The 24770-nt window shown below is 32.5% G+C and overlaps 1 protein-coding gene across 5 annotated transcripts in view; it reads left to right on the forward strand.

Moving 5' to 3' along the window:
* Nucleotides 1–24770, forward strand: part of LOC129801212 (homeotic protein distal-less) — a 76170-nt gene that overhangs the window by 41120 nt on the left and 10280 nt on the right. For 3 of the 5 annotated variants that reach the window (XM_055846039.1, XM_055846038.1, XM_055846043.1), the window contains exon 4: nt 24399–24540. In XM_055846039.1, the coding sequence (XP_055702014.1) occupies nt 24399–24540 (142 nt within the window). The remainder of the gene's footprint in view (nt 1–24398; nt 24541–24770) is intronic. The other 2 variants (XM_055846040.1, XM_055846042.1) reach the window with 1 other exon arrangement.

Raw genomic sequence — 24770 nt, forward strand, 5'->3', positions numbered from 1 at the left:
GGAGTTTTTACGGACGGAGTCTTGAGGTAACAAGAACAAAAAACATAAAGAACAATGAAGAGTTAAAATTATGACTAAAGAGTGTGTTAAAAAAGGAGAGAGGCGCCTCTTATTTCTACTCCTTTTTCCTTCTTTTGCGAACCTTCCCTCCTTCTGTCTTGTCTTGGAGCTTCACTTTTGGCCCCTTTAGTCTTCCTTTCGACTGAGAATATGGGAAGGTGTTTGATGAAAAAGCACATTTGATTGCGGATTTTTGCAAGAAATCCCACAAAACACGACTTCTTCACTCATATTCCGGCGAGGAGTGGTTCTCAAGACACTCAGAAATATATTTACCAGGAGATTTACACCTAACAGGTTTTATAATGAACATCAGTTTGAACGTAGTGTATTGCTACTTGGTATCTGTTTATGTCACTATTATTAGATTGGGGGGCTTTCAATGGGCCCTACTCCACGCCACACACTAATAATGGAAGTACAACAGGGCCAAATCCTTTTTAAGACAACAGAAATTTTCCCAAGTTAATAGTTGCACCGAGCATAACTGAACATTTCAATTTTTTAGCATTTTAAATCTTTTTTAACAACAGAAGTAAAAACCAAGTGAATCTAGGTAAAAAGATCTTTTATCTAGGGAAAAGTGTAGAGGAAACTGTGGTAGTATCGTATAGTTTCAGAAATTCAATTTGTTTTCCCATGAACACTCTTTATTTTAGGAAAATAATGCAAAGCAAGGGGCGTATAATATGCTCGAATTGGTGTGCTGAGTACGACAAAAAAGGACAATAGGGTAAAGGCTCATAATTTGGTCCAGTCTGCTTATAAGCATCGATGTTCCAAATTTGAAGTGCGATATTTTCAATACTAATTGACTTTTTTGTTACTCTCTTTTCAGAAGGGTTGTTTAGAAACTTGGCAAGCTATTTATCATCTTATTTTTACTAAAATTAGTTTTAATATGTTTAAAAATCAATTGTTATTTAGAGATGAATTTGACTCTTATTTTGGACAACTTGTTTATTAATTTGTCCAACTTGTCTGTAAATTTGGACAGCTAATCCGCCTCAATAGGATGCCCATTGTTCTTCATTTGATGAACCAATCTTACCAAGTCCTCTTCCTGTTCATGTAAGGGAAACGTAGAATGTCACAAAAACCCGAAAATTTTCCATATCATTCATTAAAGTGAGTTGACTTCGATACTCCAAGTATGTGCGGATGCGCTCATTCCCTGGCCTTTCCGGGAGCCTTTCAAGGCATTTCTCACTGAATCTCTTTCGTAGAGATGATGCTCCTTTGTTTCTCTAGGCATTTGTCCAATTTATTCATCACAAAAGCTAAAACTTCACGAAATTTCGTGAGAAAAACACCTGTCCAAAATAAGAGCCATCACCTCACTGGTGAATGTCTTAGAAAATTTCCCATTTTTCACACGAAAAATCTAATTCACAAGGCAAATCTTACATCAGGTCAAATGTACAAATCACCATTAACGCGAATCAACACAATATTCATTGATATTCAATAATATCACTCAAAAACAGCGAAGAAACATTGTTAGTCCCTCACCACAGCTAAATGAGACTGAAGTAAACACGAAGTTCTATCATATTTCTTGTAAGCAATTGCTTACACTGAATTTTCAACAAAGCAATTTTTACTCAAATCATATTCAAAATTTAACGTATTTAGTGTTAAAATCTTCCAAAAAGAACAAATATTCAGATAGAATTCATTATTCATCAAATATTGGAATAAAAATCCATAATTTTAATCAATTTATTTTTAGTGTCCAATTTTATCCTCAAAGTATCCAAAATAAGAAACTGGACAAAATGATGAGAATTTCCCCTATCTCTAGACATTTGTTTTATTTTTCTTCTCAATCCCCTCCTTTCTCGCGAAAACCATCTTTTGTTTGGGTTTTCTTAAAATTGGCCCAAGTTTTTTTTCTATAATTTTTGAATATGTTTTGGAGGCAAATGGGCGAACATTTCGTCTACACATATTTATAACTACAAAGTTCGTCATTCGGTAGGGTTAATCAATTTCTCTGAGGACTCAATTTTCAACCGATTTGCTTAAAGTTAGATTTTTTCGAAAGGTTTTGAAATTTTCAATCCGGCTAAATCGGCCCTAACTTGTATTGACTCGGCTAACCCTTGATGGTAAAAAAATGATTTTTCTGACTTGTCAGAGGGAAATAAAAATTTAGATAAAAACTAAAATTGACTAAATTAAAAGATTTTTTTGTAATTTTGAAAAAAGACTAATATTATCAGGATCTTTATGTAAGATGTAACATGTAGAGCTAGACTCTAAAATCTTTAAATTAATCTCAGTGTTTGGAACTGCCCATTTTCAAATCTACCCCAAATTCCCCTATATATCTCAACTATAGCTTTGTGGAGTATTTTGGAGGTTCTTGTCTCGTATCACCTTCTTCTCTTTCTCACTGTTCGGCACAAAAAATGAAATGTGGGAGTGCACCTGAATTCCTAAATAGACAATTTATTAATACACACACTGTAGCAGATAGTTTGTATTGATAAAGTTGCATCTATTATTTACAAGATTTTTTTCTCTCTCATCCAACAATAGAAGGTATGAATGTAAAGTGAATTGAAGGCCATGTAAAACTCATTGTTTCCCATTTGGAAGCACAGAGTCAGAGAAAAAAAAGTGTTGTTGAAAAAGTTGCAAATATCTTTTCCTCCCAATTTCAATCTCATTTGCTTATTAGAACCTCCAACAAAATGCGTTATTTTAGGCAAAATAAAACAGAAAAATTTTATTGCATCTCAAGAGAACCACCTCGTAAGACGTCGAGCAACGACAGGAATCGGGACTTGGAGATCAAAAGAAAGAAAAGGGGGTTGGACACCATCCGAAATTCTAACATTTTTTTTTACCTCCTTATATTTTATAAAATTTCTGCATTACATTCTGTAGGCGCTTTATCTCTCCGTTTTCTCTTTCCTTTTGGGCTACTCTTTTATTTTTGAGTGTAACTTGTGGACATGAGGGTGGCAGCTACTGTCATCGAGTTGCACTGATGTGACTATACTCATTCTAGTAGAATTTCTTGTGATGATTAAGACAGATTTGTGTAATGTTTTTATTAGACAAAAGCAGTTGATTTTTCAACCAAGTCAAAATTAATTCTTTTTACTTTTTTAGTGAAATCAATGTCTTGACCTTTTTCTGATGCTTTTTCTGCTTTGCGTTTTCCTACAACGACGTGACGTTTCGGAGAGGTTTTCCTCCTTCTTAAGGTCTATATATCACATTAGAGAAAAAGTATCAGGTTATATCATGGTATATTTTACCTAAACATTTTATCGACCGAAAAGAAAAGAGTTCTTTTCTGAGTTTGTATTTTTTGCATAACTAGATAGATAAAAGAGGTAGCTTATTGAATTTGCTGATTTTCTACTTATAAACAGATCTTTAATCCAGGACATTATCAATTATCTTGTACACTACACCACACCATTTTCTCTAACTTCTTATAAATATAACTGATTTTATTTCTTAATTGAAAATCTTAAGAGTGCGTGATCCAGTTTTTATGTGTAAGAATAAAGATCCTAGATTTAACTATTTAGAGTCGATGGTTATATAAAATGAAGATACTCGTAAAAAGAAAAATAGATGTGTGCAGATAAATTAAATTCAAATTTCAGTTTACGTCAGATACTGATGTATTTTGAGATATCGAACCCAAAAAGATTGTTTGGTTTCCCCGAAAATGCGAATGAGCATTAAAATCATCAAAGCAAAATTTATTTCAATTAAAAAAAATTTAATTAAAACCAATAATATTTAATTACAGTTAAGATAATAAAATCTATAAAGGTCTCTACACATTGCAAATTATTTTCATCAAAAATTGCATTTTTGGCAGAATTTTGATGTTTCTACCTACAGCACAGCACTGCAGGCAATTTCTTTCAAATGAGCAATTTTTGCCGAAAATCGGTCTCAAAGTCTAGAGACCTTAACTCTTAAAAAGAATGAAGCTGGATAAAATGTATATTTATAGTCAATATTTTCTTAATAGTGATCAGTGAGAGTGAAATAAAAAATCACATTCGATCATTGAAATAGAAAATTTGTTTAATAAAATATTAATTTCGGTCAATTAAAATTAATTTTTAATCGATATTTTGTTAGTAGAATGAAAATTTTCATACTTTCTTTGCAAGACATATTGACTTTAAGTTTAACGTATCGACTTTAAGACATATTGGTTTTAACGTAATGTAATTTAGATAGGCAAAACAATTGTGGATCTAAATTAAATTATAATAAAGTCAGGATTTCCTTAGAAATACGCGAAAAAGTCGTATATCAATGTAGCCTCAGAGTTGAAAGTTTATATTTTATATTTTATTTATTGAAATTTAAATGATGATTAAATATAAGTACTGCTCTAGATTTTTTTTTAATAATAATAATTTATTTCTCTTTTATCATCTGCGACTGCCGCTGACTTCACAACATTATAAACATATTATAAACATAAAGAGATCTTATTTGTTTTTTATTAACTAACTAAATTTGACAATTTTTCTATTGACGTGAAATATTTTTATAAAAGAAAAAAAAAAACAAAACAAAATGCTCCAGAAAGACAGTTTCTTATATTATTTATTTTAATATATAGTGTTTAAAAATACTAAAAGATTCAATACAATCGTGTAATAATTTGGGTAATATATGCAACTTAATGTTTTGACATTAATATCACATTAGTATAAAATACTAAAATAATTATGGCTCATGAGCATGTCTATACCCTAAAATAAATATCTTAATAAAGGGTTTAAAATCAATAATTTTGCCTTGAAATCTATCTTAAAAAATGATGAAACTGAAATCTTAAAATGAATGATTTTAATTTCAACGGGTTCATTTGAGAATCGTATAGATTAGGAATGATTTTATCCTTATCACATGTGTTTCTTTCATCGTCTCACAACACACGATGTTACTCAGAGTATTAATGCACTCAGCGCTCGCACGAGACGCGAAAAAATAAACAAATTAATAAAATATTAAAAATAAATTTCTTGGAAATGTTAGTCTTATCAATATCAATATCAATATTAATTTTATGTGAGAAAACTGACTTGTAAATCAGGGAATAGCAATACATGATTAATTAAAAATTGCTTCAAAAACCATTGCCTCATTTTTTTTTCGCGTAGCATCCCAAGAAAAAGGGTATTCTCTTCGTCTCGATTCTTGTAGATCTTTTTACCTCCCCAGTTCTGCGTCTTTTTCCTCCTGGCTCAAGCACAACTTGTATGAGTAAAAATAAAACTCATATTTTTTTTTGCTCCATGCTGTTTTGGAATGTTGTCCGAAAGAGAACTTTCCACGCCCTCGAGCTCTCTCGTACACGAATTGCATCTGTTTGGCGCGTTTTGATTATAGTAATAAGACCAATAATAAAATAACAATAATAATAATCATTATTGCGTAGTTAGGATTATTAGCATCACCAGTAACCGGCAATTTAAGGACTTCTTCACCAAGCCCATTTTTTTCTTCACCGTTTGAGGCGAAGACAACAGGAAAACACCACGCGTTTGGCCTTGTTAAAACGAAAGAAGAATCAATTAGTGAAATTGCAATTGAAATGGAAGACGGTTAAGAGGAATTAGTTGAAGTTCAAGAAAAGGCATTTTGATAAAATTTCATTGATTTTAGTTGGTTTTTCTTAAGTAATTTAAGTAGACGTCTTCTGATTTTGCATTTCCTAGTTACACTCAGAAAAATATCGTATAAGGTAGATAGTTAGAATAGTGTGATGTGGATTAAGGTTTATCTGAAATCTCTTCAATTAGAACACATTAACCATTGTACATTGCAAAATTATATCAAATAAAAATAAATATAAACAAAATCCAAGCAAAATTATCATAGAGCAAATTTTGCAAAGTCGGGCACTTAAGTTCAATTTCAAATGTCTTTTTAGGGCAAATAGATTTCCTTTTTCATAAATAATTGAAACAGGTTTGAAAACAGATCATTCTCAAAAGTCGACCAGAAACTTAAAAAGAAGGACCAGAGCTCTTGGAAAGTCGGACAAAGGAAACTTGCTGTTTAATACTTACATGCTGGGTGATAATGCTTTCCATCGTATTTTTCTTTATTTCTGGGTAACATTTGAGGAAGCTCAAGTTCAAATAATTCCCTTAAAGTCCAAGGCAAAGTTCTGTGAAAACAATTGTACTTCTGCAATAAGATGATACTTTTCAACCTCTTTCTATACTCAAACTTTTAGGTCTATTTCCACTTGTTTTCAAAGTATTACAGGTGCTGCTATTTGTCTTTAATTAAGTCTTTAGTAATTAAGGATCATTTGAACACAAATCTCGTAAATACGGTGAACTAACGAAATGAATTCAAAATTATTAAATTCGATTATGTGTTCAAATAAGTTTTTTTTTAAAGTTTAGTGTGCATAGTGCATAATATCACTTTTCAATCAGCTTCGTCATTTGTAATTGTTTTTGAAAAATATGTTGTACCTGTTTGTATAATCTACACTACATGTAATTTTACGCATATAGTCGTACTTTGGTCTACAGAATAAATAAAAGAGATTTTTCAATTTTTTTTTGAGACGTTTCTTAGGTATCTTAGAATAGAATATCTACTTCACTAGGGCCTGAACTAATTGTTTGGTTTTCTATCTGAGTTAATCACTCTCCATCAGATAGTTAAGCTCGGTCATAACCCGGTAATGAACAGGTTCATAACCGATAAACAATTTTTATCAGAAATCCAATTATATTAATCGTAAGGCATTTAGGGCAATGTTTTGAGTGATTTTTAGATCAGTTCAATTAGGTTGCGAACCGATAATGAATCAGTTATGAACCGATAAGTAATTTTTGTCCGAAAATCAATTCTATTATTCTTAAAAATATTTTTGGTGAAATTTTGTGTGATTTATGAACTGGTTCAAATTTGTTGAGAATTGGTAAACGGTAATTGATGCGACAGTATTTTCAAGGTATAGCGTATCAGCTACAAGTTCGAGCACTTTGCAAAGCTTGCGATGCATGGTCGTCCCTTTTTCTGCTTCCATGTGGGGTTTGGAAAAATATTTGGATATCGAATTTTAGAAGGTTAAACCACTTACACCGTACTGTAGATTAAACCACTTTGGAGGCCTTATTCCTCAACCGATTTTCCTGAATTAGGATTTTTATGAAGGACCTTGAAATTTCCAATCCGGGAGCAATGGTTTTTGTTTTAATCGTCAATGAATCAGAAAATACCTGTAAATGATTTACCTTTCTCGAGTTTACTTTATATATGTCCGTATAATTGTTAGTCATGCCAAAATATTTTAAAATGAGCAATTTTCTTTTTCGAAATGTATTTTTTTTATTTTTCGAATTAATATAATCTGAAGTAAACCAGTAGATGCACACAAAAATCTATACGAAAAGATAATTAACGGTGAGATCTTTCTCGTGAGTTCGAGCATTCTGGAAAGCTTGGAGGTTTTGTCATCTCTTTACTGCTCGAACTTCACTTTTATTTATAAATGCCATTTCACTGGCTTTCCACTTAATCTGAATCTATTGAAGTTTTGCAACAAAACTTATATGATACAGATTTTAAAATTTTAAAATTAGAAATTAAGAAATAATAATTAATTTTTGGAACATTACTAAAATAACTTCTTATTTAGGATTTCGAGATATTCCGGAAGTAGGCAAAAATTCCGGTCAGTATATATCTAACTCTATTGACAAAAATTTGATTTTTAGAGATGATAATGGTTGTTTCCTTAAAAAGAAAAATCATGTCTTTTAACGTAACTTAATTTTTTTTCATTGAGTGTTTAAGAATTGAGATAGCAAACGTTTTATTGGAAAATTCTGTCATGTCCCTTATTAGTCTCTCCGTGACGTCCCTCAAGAGAAATTTCTCTGAGTGCAAAAGCCGTGTGCAATTGTGTGGCAATTGGAAATCCACTGGCAAGTTGCAAATAGCATCACTTGAGATCAAGATTTATGGGATGAAAGACGGTAGAGGGACAGAGAGTGAAAGAAGGTGCACACGAAAGAGGTAAATGCAAGGGGCGAGAGTTGTTAACAAGCAACCAATGTAAATACTTGCAGACAACTTATTCAATTGCATTTTGCGAATTCAGTCATTGAATTACACCAACTTTACACGAAACACCACACGTTTGAGAAACCAATTTAAGGAATGGGTTTATTCTCTAATTTATGGCAATGGGCATACGATTGAGCTTGGTGTTAAAGGCGAGAGGGTTGAAGTTGGCATCCCGGGCAGGTTCTTCATGCATTTTTCAGGCCATTTGAAGCGCCTCGGCTACGTCCAAATGCCTTAATCTAATATTTCAATCGAGGGCCGCGGGAACCAAGTAGGACGATACAAGAATTAGAGTCTACAAATTTTAATTTTTTTACGACTCTTGCTGAAAAACTTTCCAAATTTAATAACAATAACGTATATCTCTTTTTTACACGTGGGATGAAGCAATAAAGTGTTATTTACAAGTGTTTAGTGCAAGCCTTCCTAATGTTATGGATGAATCTCATATGGTAATAAAAGGGTGTAGAAAATCCATAAATTAGGAAACATTTCAAGCGAAAAGGCCAAGACATTTTCTGTGTGGAAGTGCAAAAGGGATCGTAAAAATTGTCTCCGAATATTCCGTTCAATTGAGTGATTTCGACTCAAATAAAAATCAACAGTTGAAAACTCAAAAAAAAACATCCAACAAAGAACAATGCCAATGGTAAATGCTAAAGCGGAGGAAGATGTCACTATGAAAAAAATCCACAATCTTTTTTTTTCTCCCACTTCCAATCTTTCTCCCTCGAAACAACAAATAAAAAAAAAACAAATTGTTATTAAAAAAAACCCTGAAGAATAGACAAAAAATTATTTTACTTTGGGGACAATTATTTCGGATTCTAAATCGGATAATTCATTTTTACCCGAAGCACTAAACTGTGACAGTATTTTTATATTATTTAATAATTTGTCTAGGTGAACACGGTGAGAGAAGAGACTGCCGGTACAATAAAAAAATAACATTCACAGATTTCAATACAATGTGGATGGTAGAGATTGTAAAAAAGACTTTGGATACACATAATTGTTTCCCCCGTGAATAAAAAGAAGAGGATAAGGGGAAAATTCGAGGTGAATTCTCATAGCATGCAAAGTTGTATCCGGTGTAGTGGAAAACAGTCATTTTGGGCTACACCTTCGAAAATCATACATATTTACAAAGAGGTCGGACCGATTGGAAATTCGAACAGTACGCAACTACGCACCTTCGGTCAGTTATATCTCAAATTTCCCACCAAATTAGTTAAACCAATAAATATGATCAAGAAAGCCTGTCTTGAGAGGTTAATCAACTAGAGATTCATTGTCTTAAAATTTGAAGTCTTCATAAGCATAACGTACGTTTGTTTAGAATCCATTAAAAACAAGCATCTAGGGAAAAAGAAACGTCTATTGGACAGGGAACTGTTTTTCGCAGTCTCGTTAACATTGCAATTTATTTTAGAAATCTAATAATATGGCGTGCTTATACAGAGAGGTGTTCAAACTTCATATTCCAAATTGAATTGAAGTTGCAATATCATTCTTAAGATGGTACTGACATACGACTGTTTAAATTTTCTGTTTTCGACTCTACTGATACGCATATCATCGTTACAAAAGTTAGAAAACATGATGATAAGTTAGTTTATTAGGTTAGAAGACGCAATGATGGTTGATGCAAACAACTATAGGGTAAGTGTATCAAATTTCGGTCAGTTTGCAATTCCGGTCACATTTTTTGTTCCTTAAATTTCTTTGAATTTTTAGTTTTTGGATACTCTAGAGATTATACAATGCAAAAAAATTACAAAAAAATATCGCTTCAACGAGCAAGATGATCTGAAAAAGACATTGGAAGAATTCCGAAAGGGCAGGGAACTATGAGAATGAAGGTGGCCGGAATAGGCCACCAATGCTATGCCTACATTTTTATTCATTTTAAAATGTATTAAAAATGATTTTAGAGAGCATAGAGACGATAAATTGTTAACAAGTTTCCAAGCAACACTCATTATAAAAAAGCAACAAAAAATTCAATTTGTATGAAAAATATTACATTTCAAACTTGAGACTTTTGTGCTTGCATGCAACTATGCCGAAATTTGGCACACTTACCCTATGTTAATACTAAAGTTTAATTTACTAAAGTCTTCTAAAGTGCTAAAGATCTAAAGTTTAACCATGTAGTTTAAATAAAGTAAAATTCACCTTAAACCTTCGAAGTCTTAAAAAATGTAGAGACCCTGCTGCTCAGGAATTTGAAGACAATAAGTAATGAGGTTCAAACTTTTCTCTAAATTACGTGTACGTTAGTTAAAACGAATGCTAATCCCTGGTATAGTAATACAGCCTTTAGTCCTAAAGTTTAACCATATTACTTTCCTTCTCTAATTTATTAACAGACAAGTTCTAAGCTTCTTATTTGGATTTCGAGACATTCGGGAACTGAACTAACCCAACAGTGTGATTTGGGTAACTGAATATTTCTATAGCAATATTCTTATTATTTTTATGAATGCAATTGAATTTTTACGTAAATCGACATTCGTTGAGACGGTTGGATGTAACGGTTGTCGTAAAGAACTAAAATTATTTACACTCTCTCTACCAATCTTGGATTAACAAGAAACAAAAACCATAACTAGTGGAAAAAGTACAAACTTTTACGAACTTTGTTTTTAAGGTGTATACGATTTACGATCATTTTGTAAATCCCTCAAGGGGAATTCACAAACATTTACAAGCAATTGTATGAAATGTAAAAAAAATGTTTTTTTTCTGTGTAGCTTGAGTTTTTCCAGTATAAGGTGCTCTAAGGTAATCTGTTTAGTAGGAACAAGGGACTGTCATGATCAAATCGACAAAACCAAAAAGGTGTCTGATGATGCAATTGAATGTTCAGTTTAAATAACGAAAGGTCGATCTGACAATTTGCAAAACCCGGAAAACAACAGTTTGAAGAAAGGACCAAGGCTATAGCTTTGTGGAAGGGTTGAAAGACATTACGATAACCAAAGTTGACCTACTTTTACTGCAATGAAATGTGATTAGTCTACGTAGGAATAGATCAGTACTAGACTAAATGATTAGAATAGATGGACTCTCAAAGTGGCCAAAGAAATAACTGATAGTAGGGCAGCGAACGTGACAATGATTGATAACGGCTTGTGATTTTTTAAGATTAAATACCAGGTCATTACTGAGGAATGGCAGGGTCTCCTGTTAAAGACCTGGGAACACAAATTCAGATACAGTTACCATAAAAACGTAGATATAGAGTGGTTAAGCGATCTTTGATTAATGGAACCAAGTGTTGAACTTTGAGTTACAATAAGTAATAGTGATATACGGAGCATATTTGATTACAATAGTTGAAGAGTACCCATGATGGAACCTTTAGGGGGGACCGGGGCGGCATTAGACAGCAAATGACATTTTTCGTTCCCTACATTTTACGAAAAACATGATTGTATCAGATTGATAAATATTTAAGTGAAGAAAGAAGGAATTACTTACTCTAAATAATTAGTGGTATGCTTAATATTCTTTTTAAAGAAAACTATAAAACCTTATTGTCTAATTTTATCCCTGATTAATTCTGCCTCGATGTCCCTTATCTTTAATTTTCTTTTTTAAAGTTTATCAATACTCTTGCATTAGAGGATATTTGTGATCAAACAATGCCTTGATTGCAAAATAATCAACCGAAGACTTAGGTTTCTGAGCAAGTATGTACTTTGAAGCTTTTAGAAGACTTTCTCAGTAATTATAAAAGAAATTAAAATAAAGCAGGAATATTATAAGCTCAATTCCTTTATTTAAAAGTTCATAACAAACTGGAAGCTATCAAAATGTCAACACTCTGAAATTTGAGCAGGATATCACCTGAGACACCTAGCGTAATTAAAGAATTATAAAAGTCTTATGGTTTTCGAAAACGGTTTTCGATTATCTTTTTTTCTTCTACAAGTTCCAGCTGTGAATACTCAGTATACATAATTTTGAAACCATGAATATAAAACGAAATACCTCTAGTTTGTTTAAAAACATATTTTATGTGTGTCTAGGGCATAACCCAGCGAGCACAGTTAGCTGAAAAGGACAGTGTTTTATACATATTTTTGCTGAGTAGATCAGCAAAAATATGCCGATCGGGCAGAAGTTCTCGAACAAAAAGTGCTAACCAAATATAAGGAAATGGCACTGTTTCGCGAATGCCATTTTGAGGTTGGCAGAATTTAGATGAAAAAACATTTTGTTTTTAAGTGAATTGAAATCGGTTAGCATTTGGTGCTCGCTAGGAATTTATGGGAGACACCTACCTGTTACACTGCGAGCATTTAACACAATTCCTTCTTCTAAACGGAACTCTATTACAGACAACGTGAAGTTATATTATGATAAATAATTCCATTAAGTGCTGTAAAATTGTGCAATACACCTGTTAGAGGGCGGTGCACCTTAGTGAGTAGATTTGTGACATCACAGTAGCTTAATGATTTCAACTACAATTTTCTCGATGATTACCCTTTTAAGCATACATAGAGATGTTTTTGTGTATATCTCATGCACATAAATGTGCATTTGTAAGTGTTCGAGATGTGAATAAGAAGCGATTGCATTTATTTGTGGTTTGATGCTGAGTTTTTGAAAATACCTGAAATACCAAGGGACTCATTCAGTTGTGCCGATCCGTGGCGATCGGTGGCAAAACACACATGAGAAGATGTGCCGGAGACTCGGTGGACGTGACAAGAGGCTCAAGACGCGATGCAGGAGTTGAACCAAGAGCTTGCAAATGCTGGACCGGCGGATTGGATCATGAGGAGAGGTCCGATCGCCTTGTCACTCACTCGCGGCGGTTGTGTGGATCGAATAAAAATGCGAGGGGGCCCTCGTGCAACCTTGGGCGCATCTTCTGGATGCCAACTGGTACGGCACTCTCTCGGGCGACTCAAGGGGGAGCATCACAAAATTCCAATAGGGCATAGTTCGGCTGAGATAAAACGCCATGCACATGGTCAACAATTGAACCGCGAGTACGCAATGGTAGAGATTCTCTTGAGCTCAGGTCATCCCCTCCACCCGAGCACCTTGGATCTGAGTTTGCAGTGGTTGTGCAAGAAAAAAAAAGTCTCTGCGGCTCTACATCAAACGAATACAGGATTTCATTGTGATTTTCACGCTTTCGCATTGTCATATACCCATTTTTGTCTCATACACTGATCTCTTTTTCCCTCCCAATGTCACTCAAAAATCAACTCTTGATATTTAAATTTGTGTCCAGCTCGCGGGAAAAGTCGGACAGCAACTCGGCCAGCCCATAAGAGGGTAATTTATTGAAGGGTTTCTCTCTCAGCTGTAATTAATAGTGTGTACCACCTAAAATTTATTATGTCAGAACAAACACATTCACTTACAGTGGGGATTTGTCAGAATATTTCTACCATAAGAGGATGGTTTCCAAGAGACGGAATAGTTGATACCCAAGGGATGAATATTAATAGCTCATGGTGTACCTTCATAAGTTGTTGACCAATAATATGCTAAAAGTAACCCTAATATAATAGAAAACACTTTATTTAATTTAATTATAACTTAAAAAAAGATTTTGAAAATTTTTCTAATTTATAATGAGAATATTTTACCGCTTATAATATTAAGATTAGATTAATAAATCTTTTAATTTGAGCTTTGTAAAATTATTTTATTGCTCGTGCTCAAAGAAGATCGCATAGGGTGGAGTAAGTACTTTTGGCCACTTTAAGGTTTCATGTGCTTGTAATTTTTATTTAAATAAAATGAAATTTTGTACAAAGATACCTTAAAGCCGTTTCTTCCTTATAATCCAAGAGAATTCCCAAAATTTTTTTGGATATTTTAGTTAAAAATTCATTTTATGTAACTATGCATGTTTCAGTACTTTTGGCCACTTTGTAAGAACTTTTGGCCATTGTGTGTAAGCACTTTTGGCCACTTGTTTCCAATAGAATTTTAATAAAATAACAGAAGAAATAGCTCTCGAAAACTCTCAAATACACAGCACAAGTCCTATTCTTATTTAACACCAATTTTATGTGATTATTAGAGTATTTTAAACGACTTTTTGCACATTTTCTATTTGATGTAAAAATCAGTCAAAAGTAAAATGAATGGCCAAAAGTACTTACACAGCCGAAAAAGTAAGCTCTTTTAGCCACATCCTATTTTCATTTAATTTGTTAGAAAATCTTATTAAGGATGATATCACAATAAAATTTAGTTAATCAAGAAATGGACATTCATTGAATAACATCAAATATTTTCATCAAAAATATGAAATAATGCAAAACAATTTCTCTTAACATTAACAAGTTTCTTAAGAATCCCATGTTTTTTTAAGTGATTGTTTATCTTGTGGTTTCAATAACTTAGAATTAATCAAGTTGATACAAAATCAAATATAGTTTTTTGATTCGTTAGATTAGAGGTCACGAAATAAGTCCCATTTTTCTGTTCTAAATAAACTTATAATTGCTTTACAATGTGATTTTACTTTAGGTGGCCAAAAGTGGTTACATGGCCAAAAGGGCTGACCCTACCCTACTTGTCTTATAGATTACAATCTCTAGTTAAGTATATTTTTTTGACGTTTCGTCAGTTTTCTTAAAATAATGTGACAGTAGTTCGTCATATTGGTTCTTCATTGCCACTCGTTGGCACCTCCAGTGCCAAACGATTGGCTAGTCGTTTGGTTCTGGAGATTGGTCTCCAACGCTAAGACGGCGGTGGACGCTAACCCCATCTTAAACCACTTATAACTTCTTTGTCTCTCAAAAGAACTTTTCTCAATTGTACTAATTTTATTAATAATAAAAAATGTTAAAACATAATACATAGACCAAACCGGTATTAGATTTCAACTATTTCTAGTATTTCCAGTTTTCGTTAATTCACAGATTTTTTTAAAATATTAATTTGTTAATTTAAACACTGCACCTCCTAATGATATACACATATTAATAAATTATTGAGATAAAGCCCTTTCTCAAAGCATTTTGCTCATGAAATTCTGTCTGAGAAATAACTGTTGAGTTGTGGTGTACCAATTTCTTTTACAACTTTCTACCTTTTGCACACGCTGCTGTGAGACTTATTCTGAGAACTAAGTTTAAATTCTAAATCCTTAAGAGAAAAAAGAGAAAAGACTAATTACTTCATACCATCTGACATTGAATATTTATCACATAACTCCAATTTATCAGTGAAATATTTGGGAAATTGACATGTGATCACATTTTTTTCCCGCCGAACATCATGCTTAAAGTGTTTCCCGTGATGCTAAATAAATAATAAAGTCATGAGAGACTTGGCCTAAGTGTCTCGTAGCAGGACACAACGGGTTGATGTATATATTTCCATGTAGAAAGAAAAATCGGAGTAATTACTTCACTCGTCTCTCTTTTCTCTTAATTGTATGTCATTATAAAAGTGTTGCTATTGGATAATAGAAACTTTTGTCATATTTCTTCACCTCAGAGTGGCTATTATGAAAATTTATTGGATTCGTGTCGATGTGGATTTAAAAGCGTGTAAAAATCAATTTATATCGATAATCACTATTACAATATTTCTTTTAAATTATTGTAATTACCCGAGAAATACTTTTGTAACGATTATCATCGACACTACTTTTTTTATTTGCCACGCTTCATATGTGGACTAAAGAAATTTGCATTATAATACTGTTTTGATGCTTCGAATTTGATTAATGGGATGGGGGGGTGGGAGGTAAAATACTAATTTAATGTGATTGCTTAATTGCGTCTATCTATAATACCATCTAAATATTTATTGACACGATCTTTTGTAAACCGTCTCTCACAATCTGAGATTTTGATTATTGTTTGTTTTATGAGTATTTTTGTTTGTTTTATAAATCAAAAGCACTTGTAGCATTTATTAATTCTATTGCATATACTTTTTCAAAGCTTCGTTAGAACAGTCATTTATAAAAACAGTTTTGTAACGTATAAATATAAAAACAACGATTTTTTTTTATTTTGACATATCGGACCATTTTAGCAATTTTGTTCATTGTTTAGTTTAAATTTTTTATACGTCAAAATGTTCCTTCAGACGCTCTGATCTTTTGCACCGAGCATGACTCGGACTGATAGGTAGTGACAACCGAGCTAGAGATTGAACTATCCAAGGGCCGAATCATTGTCTCAATTGCAACACGAGACCCTCTATAGGCCTTAGATAAACTGAAACAAAAAAGATGGAAAGGCATCCCAGAATTTCCGAGTACTTGAACTCATAAGAAAGAACTATCCGTGTAACATCGTTTTGCATGCTTTTTGGGTACATACAGCTTTTCTAGCGATTAAATTGATTGATAAATTTAATAAAAAAAACATTCAAACAAATAAAAAGTAAATCAGAGAAAGGTATATGATTTACGGGTATTATCGATGCATTACCGATTAAGTCCAATGTAGTTGGGTTTGAAATTTTAAGATCTTTTTAAAAAATCAAATTTTATGCAAATCGGTTGAAAAATAGGCCCTCTAAAGTGGTTAAACTTTGATGTTCGAAAATTCGATATCGAAATGAATTTTGAACACTGGTGTACAAGGACGAAATTTTCGCCTTGGTGACCTCTAAATCGTATTCGAAAATGAAAAAAAAATCGTAGGTGCTGTTTTCGAAATAAACCTATGTATAAAAATGGTTTTGGAGGGGTAATGTCATAGACACACTTGCGACTTAATCCGAGAGACGACTTAGCAGAAAATGATAGAAATGAAGTTTAACCATTATTTCGAATATAATTACGTTAAGCCGTCTATCGGCTAATCCTCATGTCTGTCAAAGCCCTAAGAGGGGGTTGAGGGAAAAAAGAAAAGAAATACTGTCTTAAATAATGTTAACTTATGGAGGGGTTGTCGAAAACCGGAAGTCGATACCTCTTACCACCGTTTAGCCTCTAGCCATGTCACAAGTTGAAAAAAGTGGATTATATAACTGTTCTGTCTTTGAGTTGGATCAGTAAAATTTACATTACGATTTAATGGTTTAAAAGCCAGACGATTAGATCAAAAATTGCCCTTTCAAAAATATTTTAATGTTTCTCTTAACAATGATAGGGGAAATTTTCTTAAAAAACGGATTTTTTTTAAATGCTTCTAGTGTAGACGGCTTAAAGCAAAATTTGGGATTGCGATCAATGGAGATTTTCGGACAAATTATTTTATGGTTTCGGATAACTCTTTTGAAATTTAATAAAAATCAATTAGGAGAAAGTGGTCTACCTTTGAATGCGGTTGCGGCAGCCTTTGAATGTTTTAATTCTTCTCTTATTTTTTAATGCAAAAATTCTATTTTGTGAACAATAGTTAATACTATTAACTAGTTCCTGTTAACTATTTGCTTCGATTAACAAAATAGAATTTTAGCTTTCGAAAATAAGTGAAAAATTGAAGCATTCAAAGCCAGGGCACTTTCCTCTACATAAATCTTAAAAGTATGCTTTATTAATTGTACAATTACTGAATTTCTACAAGATTATCAAAAATCCTGGTTATCATTTTGGTAAACTATGTTATACAAAGATTATAATTCTGTACTTTATGTTTTCGGAATTCTGTCTTGTTCAGAATTACAAATTTTACCAGATGCTATATTTATTACAACAAAGGTATAATTTTCCGAAAAACGTGAGAAACGATTTTTTGCAATAGTCTTGGCGACCGATTCGTCAATATTGTCATACATTGGACAGATTCATTTAAGGAATATTTGAGAATGTTGAAGTTATCGAAGTCAGAGTGTGTGCGAAACCTGAAAGCCTTTCCCTACATCGACTCATATACGGTTAAGTTAATTTTTTAGTGTTTAGAATAAATCTTATAGAGTCGAGAAAAACTTAACTTTATCACGACTTTCAATGAATTTTCTTTCATTATTGATTTAGTGCCTTAGTAATTGATATAAAGGGTTAACAATGCTAAATAATGCATTTTCAGTGCATAAATATAATGAAATATTGCTGACGGAATGAGAAATAAAAAGTTGTGAATGATTTTATTGTATCAGACAAAAGCTTAAAGTAATTCCTGATCAGTCTTTCATTATTTTTACTGACCAAATTGACTATTTTACTGACAATGAATATTTTTGCCTTATGTTTATTAAATTTCTTACCATCAACACTTTTATTGAGTGCGTTAAATTACAGTTCAAATGTTAGCTAATTGGATAAATGGTAATCTTATAAAAATATAGTTATTTTAAGCATTTAATTTATAAAGATCGTTTCTATTGATCGCGAAAGACCATAAAAAATATTTAGTTATTTTGTATTGAAGAAAATGAGTAAAACTGCATTTAATTAATAAGAAAAATTCTAAAAATTTTTCCAAGAATAATATGATGTTTCATTTAAGAGTGATGTATTTAAAAGACAGTTGCATGCTAAACAATCCGTGGGAAAATCTATTGATCAATTATAAATTCTAATGCTTGTGATTTCTCATTTATAGATTTGTAAAAAAAAGTTATCTCCAATCTCAAGATCTAACATCAATTTATTAGGAAATTTGTCTCATCGGAAAACCCAATTAATGAGTTAGCCTTAGTCGGAAAAGCCGCAAAAACGAAAGAAATATTTGAATTGAAAATAAAAAACGGTTAGATGTTTCCACGTGCATTTTGTTGCATCTCTTAATTGATTTACGATCAATTTTTCCATTCTGTGTCCTTGATAAAGAAAAAAATTCCATTTTTTCGCATTTATTTTTTCTCCATTCCTCTCTATCTCTTTCTCTTTTGAGACTACTTTACCCATTTGGCCATTTGTTGATTGTACTAAGAAGCGATTGTTTCTTATTTTATGCGTTCACTTCCCGCTCCGTTGTTGCAATTTATTACGCAATTTTATTGTTACGCGACTACCAGCAGTGCTTTTTTTCTTCTTATATTTTCCTTTGATACCTTTTTCTTCACACTCCCGCCATCTCGGCAGTGTGCACGGTGACCTGGGCATTAGTATCGATTGTAGTAAAGAAGTTGTTGCTGAGAAGAGACAGCTCTTAGAACAAGAAAGGTGTGCATATTGGTTTGATCTATATAAAGAGAAGGTGTGAGAATGGATGAACAACGTATGAAGAAAAAAATAGGAGGAAAAAAAAAACAGAGAGGAATATTAATTATTAATATATTTCATTGCGTTTGTGCAGCAATTACCTTGACAAAAGAGTAATACAGGTGATGCTGTGCATTTTAATCAGAACCAATTCACGGAAAGACCCCTCACACCGTTTCCCCAGCTTTATCCATGATCTCCTACGAAAAAAAACGTGCGTGCTGAATGTTTTATTGTCAGTGATGAAAATGTTTTACTACGCTGTATTTTTTTTCTTGAGAGCTTCACCACAAAACATTCTGTATCAATCAACAATTTGACTTTTATTGCTTGAGATATTTGAAACACAGGTAAACATAGATTGCTACTAATTTTGCTACAGTTCTTTTCCACGCAAAAGAATTTCCCTGTATTATTTCCGACATCTCAAAGATTATGGTAAAGTCCATTGAAACACTGAGAAAAACAAACCAAAAGTTTGTTGTATAATGAGGTAGTTTGCACCTGCATGCAAAACCAAATTGATTCGAATTTTATTGAAATTAAAGAATGTTGTATATTTTAATTTATAATGAATTCAACATATTTTATTAAGTTTTCTATACAGATAAACTTGCTAGAAAATAAAATATAAAAAATTCTAATCTTAGATTTTTATGTTTTGTTTTTTGTACGATAAAGACATTTAATATGTTTTAACGACTGGCGGTTAAACGATTAAATAAATACTATACTTAGAGGTTGTCGCACTATAATTAAATAATAAAACAGTCAATAAAATAGTCAATATCCTCAATTATCAATCTGCGATAATTCTTTAAGTTTTCAAGTCTCTCTTATAGGCCTTCAAAATTTCATTGGCATAATTTCTGATAAAGTTCTTTGAGTTATTCTTGATTTTAAAATGGATCGTAAGCAGCTCGTTTTGAACTATTAAATACTGGAAATTTTTAAGTTAGTTTTAATAGGAAAAATACCTAGTCTTATCTCATGAAGCACATCCAAATAGACTTAGGGCCTTGACAGACCTGAGGATTAGCCGAGAGACGACTTAGCGTAATTGTATTAGAAATAATAGTCAAAGTGCATTTCCATCATTTTCCACTAAGCCATCTCTCGGCTTAAGTCGTAAGTGTGTCTAAGGCATTAGGCTGATCTTCGAGAATGTTCTAGTATGTAAAATTTAGCAGTAGAGGATTAAGTAAAAAAAAATCTATACAAATGATCTCTAAAATCGATGATCCTAAGCCCTCATTGTCTGACAATTTGGAATAAGTCTTTACTGTCAAATTTTACAAATTAAATATTCTCGAGGATCAGCCTGAGTCTATTGGAACTCAGCCTTGACAGACTTGAGGATTAGCCGAGAGATGGCTTAGCGTAATTTTATTAGAAATAATGTTTAACCTACATTTCCATTAATTTCCGCTAAGTCGTATCTTGATGTAAGTCATAAGTGTGTCAAGGACCTAAGCCTTCCTGATTTTGTGAATATAAATTGCCTAAAAAAGATTGGTTAGATTTTATTGTGAAAGTGATTGAACAGACTTCTGTTCGTTTGGTACGTAATCCCAGGAAATTTTGTGTTTGTGTACAGAGAGCGACAATCAGAACAAGTGATTCCCAACCCAGAAAATTTTACCCAAATAGAGACAGGAAAAATTCCTGCCTCCACCCTGAACTGGGGGCATTTCGCTGTCTAGGTGAATGCTCTACCAACTGAGCTATGGGGCCTTGGCTCTGATTGTCTTTGCCACTGATCTCAACCAATTGCCATGTGCACTTCAACTCGTATTCGACTCACTTTAGATTTTACATATTATTATGATAAAATATAAGATAGGAAATACACAAATTAATCGTCAAAATGAGTTCAATGTAGTGCAAAAGTAATACAATTATATCTGTTACTTTTCTCTGTGTAATAAGCTTAATTAACCGTCAATTTAGAAGGAGAATATTTAACTTTGATACTAAATATTCAATTTTAATCTTTGAGTTGTTCTTATCTCAAAATTGAGGGTTTACGTTTTCCGATTGCAATAACTTCTACAAGGGTATTTATAACCAATATTGGGAGAAGTACATTTAAAATTTAACATGACGAGCTTAATTTAGCGATATTTATTATGTTACAGCTAATAATAATTACGTGGTTTGTCTCATTTTTACAACTCTTTTACCAAATTAATTATGTACTGCATTCATACTAAGTACATCATTAAGAATTAGCTATTCGAAAATTACACAGCAGAATACCGCGATTATTATTGATTATACGAAAATTAATTTACATATTTTCTAAAGGCACTGTGCTCAAATGAGCAGTAAAAAGTCAAATAAGAGCAGTATTTAATTTTGAACTATAAAAAACAATAAAAAATCATCATTTAGGTTTTGGCAAAGAGAAAATAAAGAGTTTTCATTTTGTCTTTAAACATATTAGATGCTAATTAAGTAAATTATACCCAAGAAGAAGATATTATGGTAAAAATATACGCACCACTTCCACATACATACAGGAGGTCCTCGAATTAACAACATCGAAATGAGCAAATAACAAGATAGTAACACATTATCAAAGACTTTTGCTTACTGTTTTGCTTTCCATTAAATAATTCCTGTGAGTATGCTTATACTATGTTGCTAATTGCGAATTTAATTATTTAATTTTAATTTTTTACTTTTTAAATTATTTTTTTGCTGTTAATTTTTTTATTTTCTTGTAAGACGTTAGAGCCCTTCCCCTGATAAGTCAATTACACTACCCAAATTCGTAGAGAGAGGAATATAATAGAATTTATCAATTTTACACAATATTTTCTTCCTGTTTTCGGGTAGAAGCGAGAGAAGAACCTTTTAACTCCTCGTATCTATTGTTAAATGTCTTGCGATATAAAGTAAAACGAGGTAATCTCATAAGGCTCTTGGCTAAATGATGGATGACTGAATCGTTCCTGCTAACTATTATACGGGCTTTAGACTTAAGGCTCAGCCAAATGCTTTAACTGCTGTAATTTTTTATCAATCACGATTTTGTGAAGAAATTTAACTTAGGATTAGATTATCCAAGAAAGATGAATGACCTATTAGTCTCTCAAGGAACAATAAAATTGCTCGCTATTGGAACTGGGATAAACCTCTAGTGTGAAGACCGCTTTAGAGACTGAAAACTAAATATCTAGAATGGCTGCGAAACTGCTTCTTTGACTTTCCCTAAAGATTATCTTAACTGTCTTCAAGTTCCCAACGCTGCTTTGGGAGCATTCCTTAGCTATAGATGAGCCACTAAAACAAACAGATAGGACTTGCTCATAACATTTCCAGAAATTCTTGAACTAGAATAAATTCTCTTTAAAAGTCCAAAGTGAAAACACACCAAATAGCTGCAAATACATATGTTTTGCTCACATGAATTATAGCCCTAAAGCGAAAAATCCTTTTTCTGTGTCAAAATAAATTGAATTCATAAAATTGTCTACCATACTTCTGAAGAAATATATTTTTATAAAATTTTACAACAATAAACTTCTAAAAAAAAATCAATCACTATTTATGCGTTCATTCCCAAATCTGAAAGGAAAAACGATTTACAAAGATTAACTTATGGCCTCTACACACTGGAGAAATTTATGTCCATATTGAAGAGTTTTCCCTACACAGGCGTATGGAATTTGCTTCAATATGGACATAAATTTGCCTAGTGTGCAGAGGTCATTAGTGTAATTGGGACATTAACATGTAAATTTTTCTTCGCGTGAAACATCCAATTACTTAAAAAATATATTAAAATGAGAAAAACGTCAACAATTTGTTATGAATAGCAAAAATATAATAATTAATATGATTGAGAATTTACTCTAAGTCCTTAATTAAGACATTTGTAAGAGTCTTTAATTAAGTATTTTGTAATAAGGATATAAAAAATGCTTCACTAAGTAGTTAATTGAACACCTTTAACAAAGAACTTTTTCTGTACATTAGTTACCCTAATGGCTGTAAAACTTTTTTTTTAATATTTATTTTCTTTCAATTATTATTTAATAAATTACAGTTTATTTTTTTTGTTAAAAAAATTGGCATAAATCAAAAATATTCAAATTGACAAACAAATAATAAACTATTAATTACGATGACTCTTACTTACCTGTCACCTTTAATTCCGGCCATTAAGTATGAAACTTTCAACGTGGTAATTAAATCACAGCCAGGTATTGATCCTTAACACTTAGAATTCTAAACTGCAATTTTGCTGAGTGTAACCTGCCTTCCCATGTTCGTCTCCATCAATGTAGATTTTTATTAATAATTCCTCTCTGGCAATAGATGAAATATTGGTTAATATTTACCAGCGGAGCATATTTTTCGCTTGGTAGGTCTTGCGTAACGCCAACAGATCGGAATGCCATTTGCGTCGGGGGTTCCCATATAAAACAACAAAGTCAATTGATGGAAACGGAGTAGAGATGCTCACCAGACACTGCTCAGAACAATTGTCCACTACTCAAATTGGTGAGAGGAAGTCAAATGACAAACAAAATTAATTTTGCTATACAAAAGACTTGTCTTTCTCCTTGATGCATGACAATTTTTCTTCAGCAAACTTTCTTTCATATTTGTGGGAACGCATGAGGGAAAAGAAGAGTTTTGTAAATCCGCAAGTAGTTCAAATGACCATTAGAATGCTTTTAGTCGACGGGAAAATCCATGAAAATAATTATGATAAATATGTCTTTCTCCCATTTCGAGCTTCTATTCTGCCCAAATGATTGAGATTGATAAGTTCGTAAACTTCCATGGCGTCCGCGAACTGCCCATACTATTTTGCTGAGAGATCTGATGAAAAAAGCCATGGAAAAGCGTGTCCAAGAAGCAAAAAAAAAACAGCAACTCTTTCTCTGTGTTGAATATAAACACATGGCAAGAGATTAATGTGCTGATATCCACATAAGAGTCGCGAATGAGGGACCTTGTAACAATTAATCATTTTCTGCCTCTCAGTGTTGGGTTGATTTTTCTGTCCGAGACAAAATAGTGGCGTTGTTGGGGAACTCACCAGTTGCAGCCCAAGTCACATTTTTTTCTCAGTGATTTCTCAAGACACTTTTCAACGTCTAATATCCCAATCTCTGTTTTTCCTTCTTTCCAGGTGAAAATTTGGTTTCAAAATAGACGGTCCAAGTACAAGAAGATGATGAAGGCGGCCCAAGCACCCGGAGTCGGCAGTGGTTTGCCTCTAGGAGCACCTAATCCAGGCTCTCATAGTCCTCAGCATCAGGGTATGCATCCAGGCAAGTTCTTAAATACTGAACCGCTGTTTAGGAAATTAGCAAAAGATCTTTAAAGCAAGCATTTTGCAGAGCTCTCAGTTCAATAAAACGATCCGATTTTGTTGCTCTCACAAGTCATCCGATGTGGAGCACTTTGTACGATGAGGTGACTTCAATGCATTGCATTTACATTAATGATGTTATGAAATCATCAGAAGGTCTCTTTTTCTTGCACCTTCTAACCTTAGTTG

Source organism: Phlebotomus papatasi, chromosome 2 (genome assembly GCF_024763615.1).
Source record: "Phlebotomus papatasi isolate M1 chromosome 2, Ppap_2.1, whole genome shotgun sequence".
Taxonomy (NCBI): Eukaryota; Metazoa; Arthropoda; class Insecta; order Diptera; family Psychodidae; genus Phlebotomus; species Phlebotomus papatasi.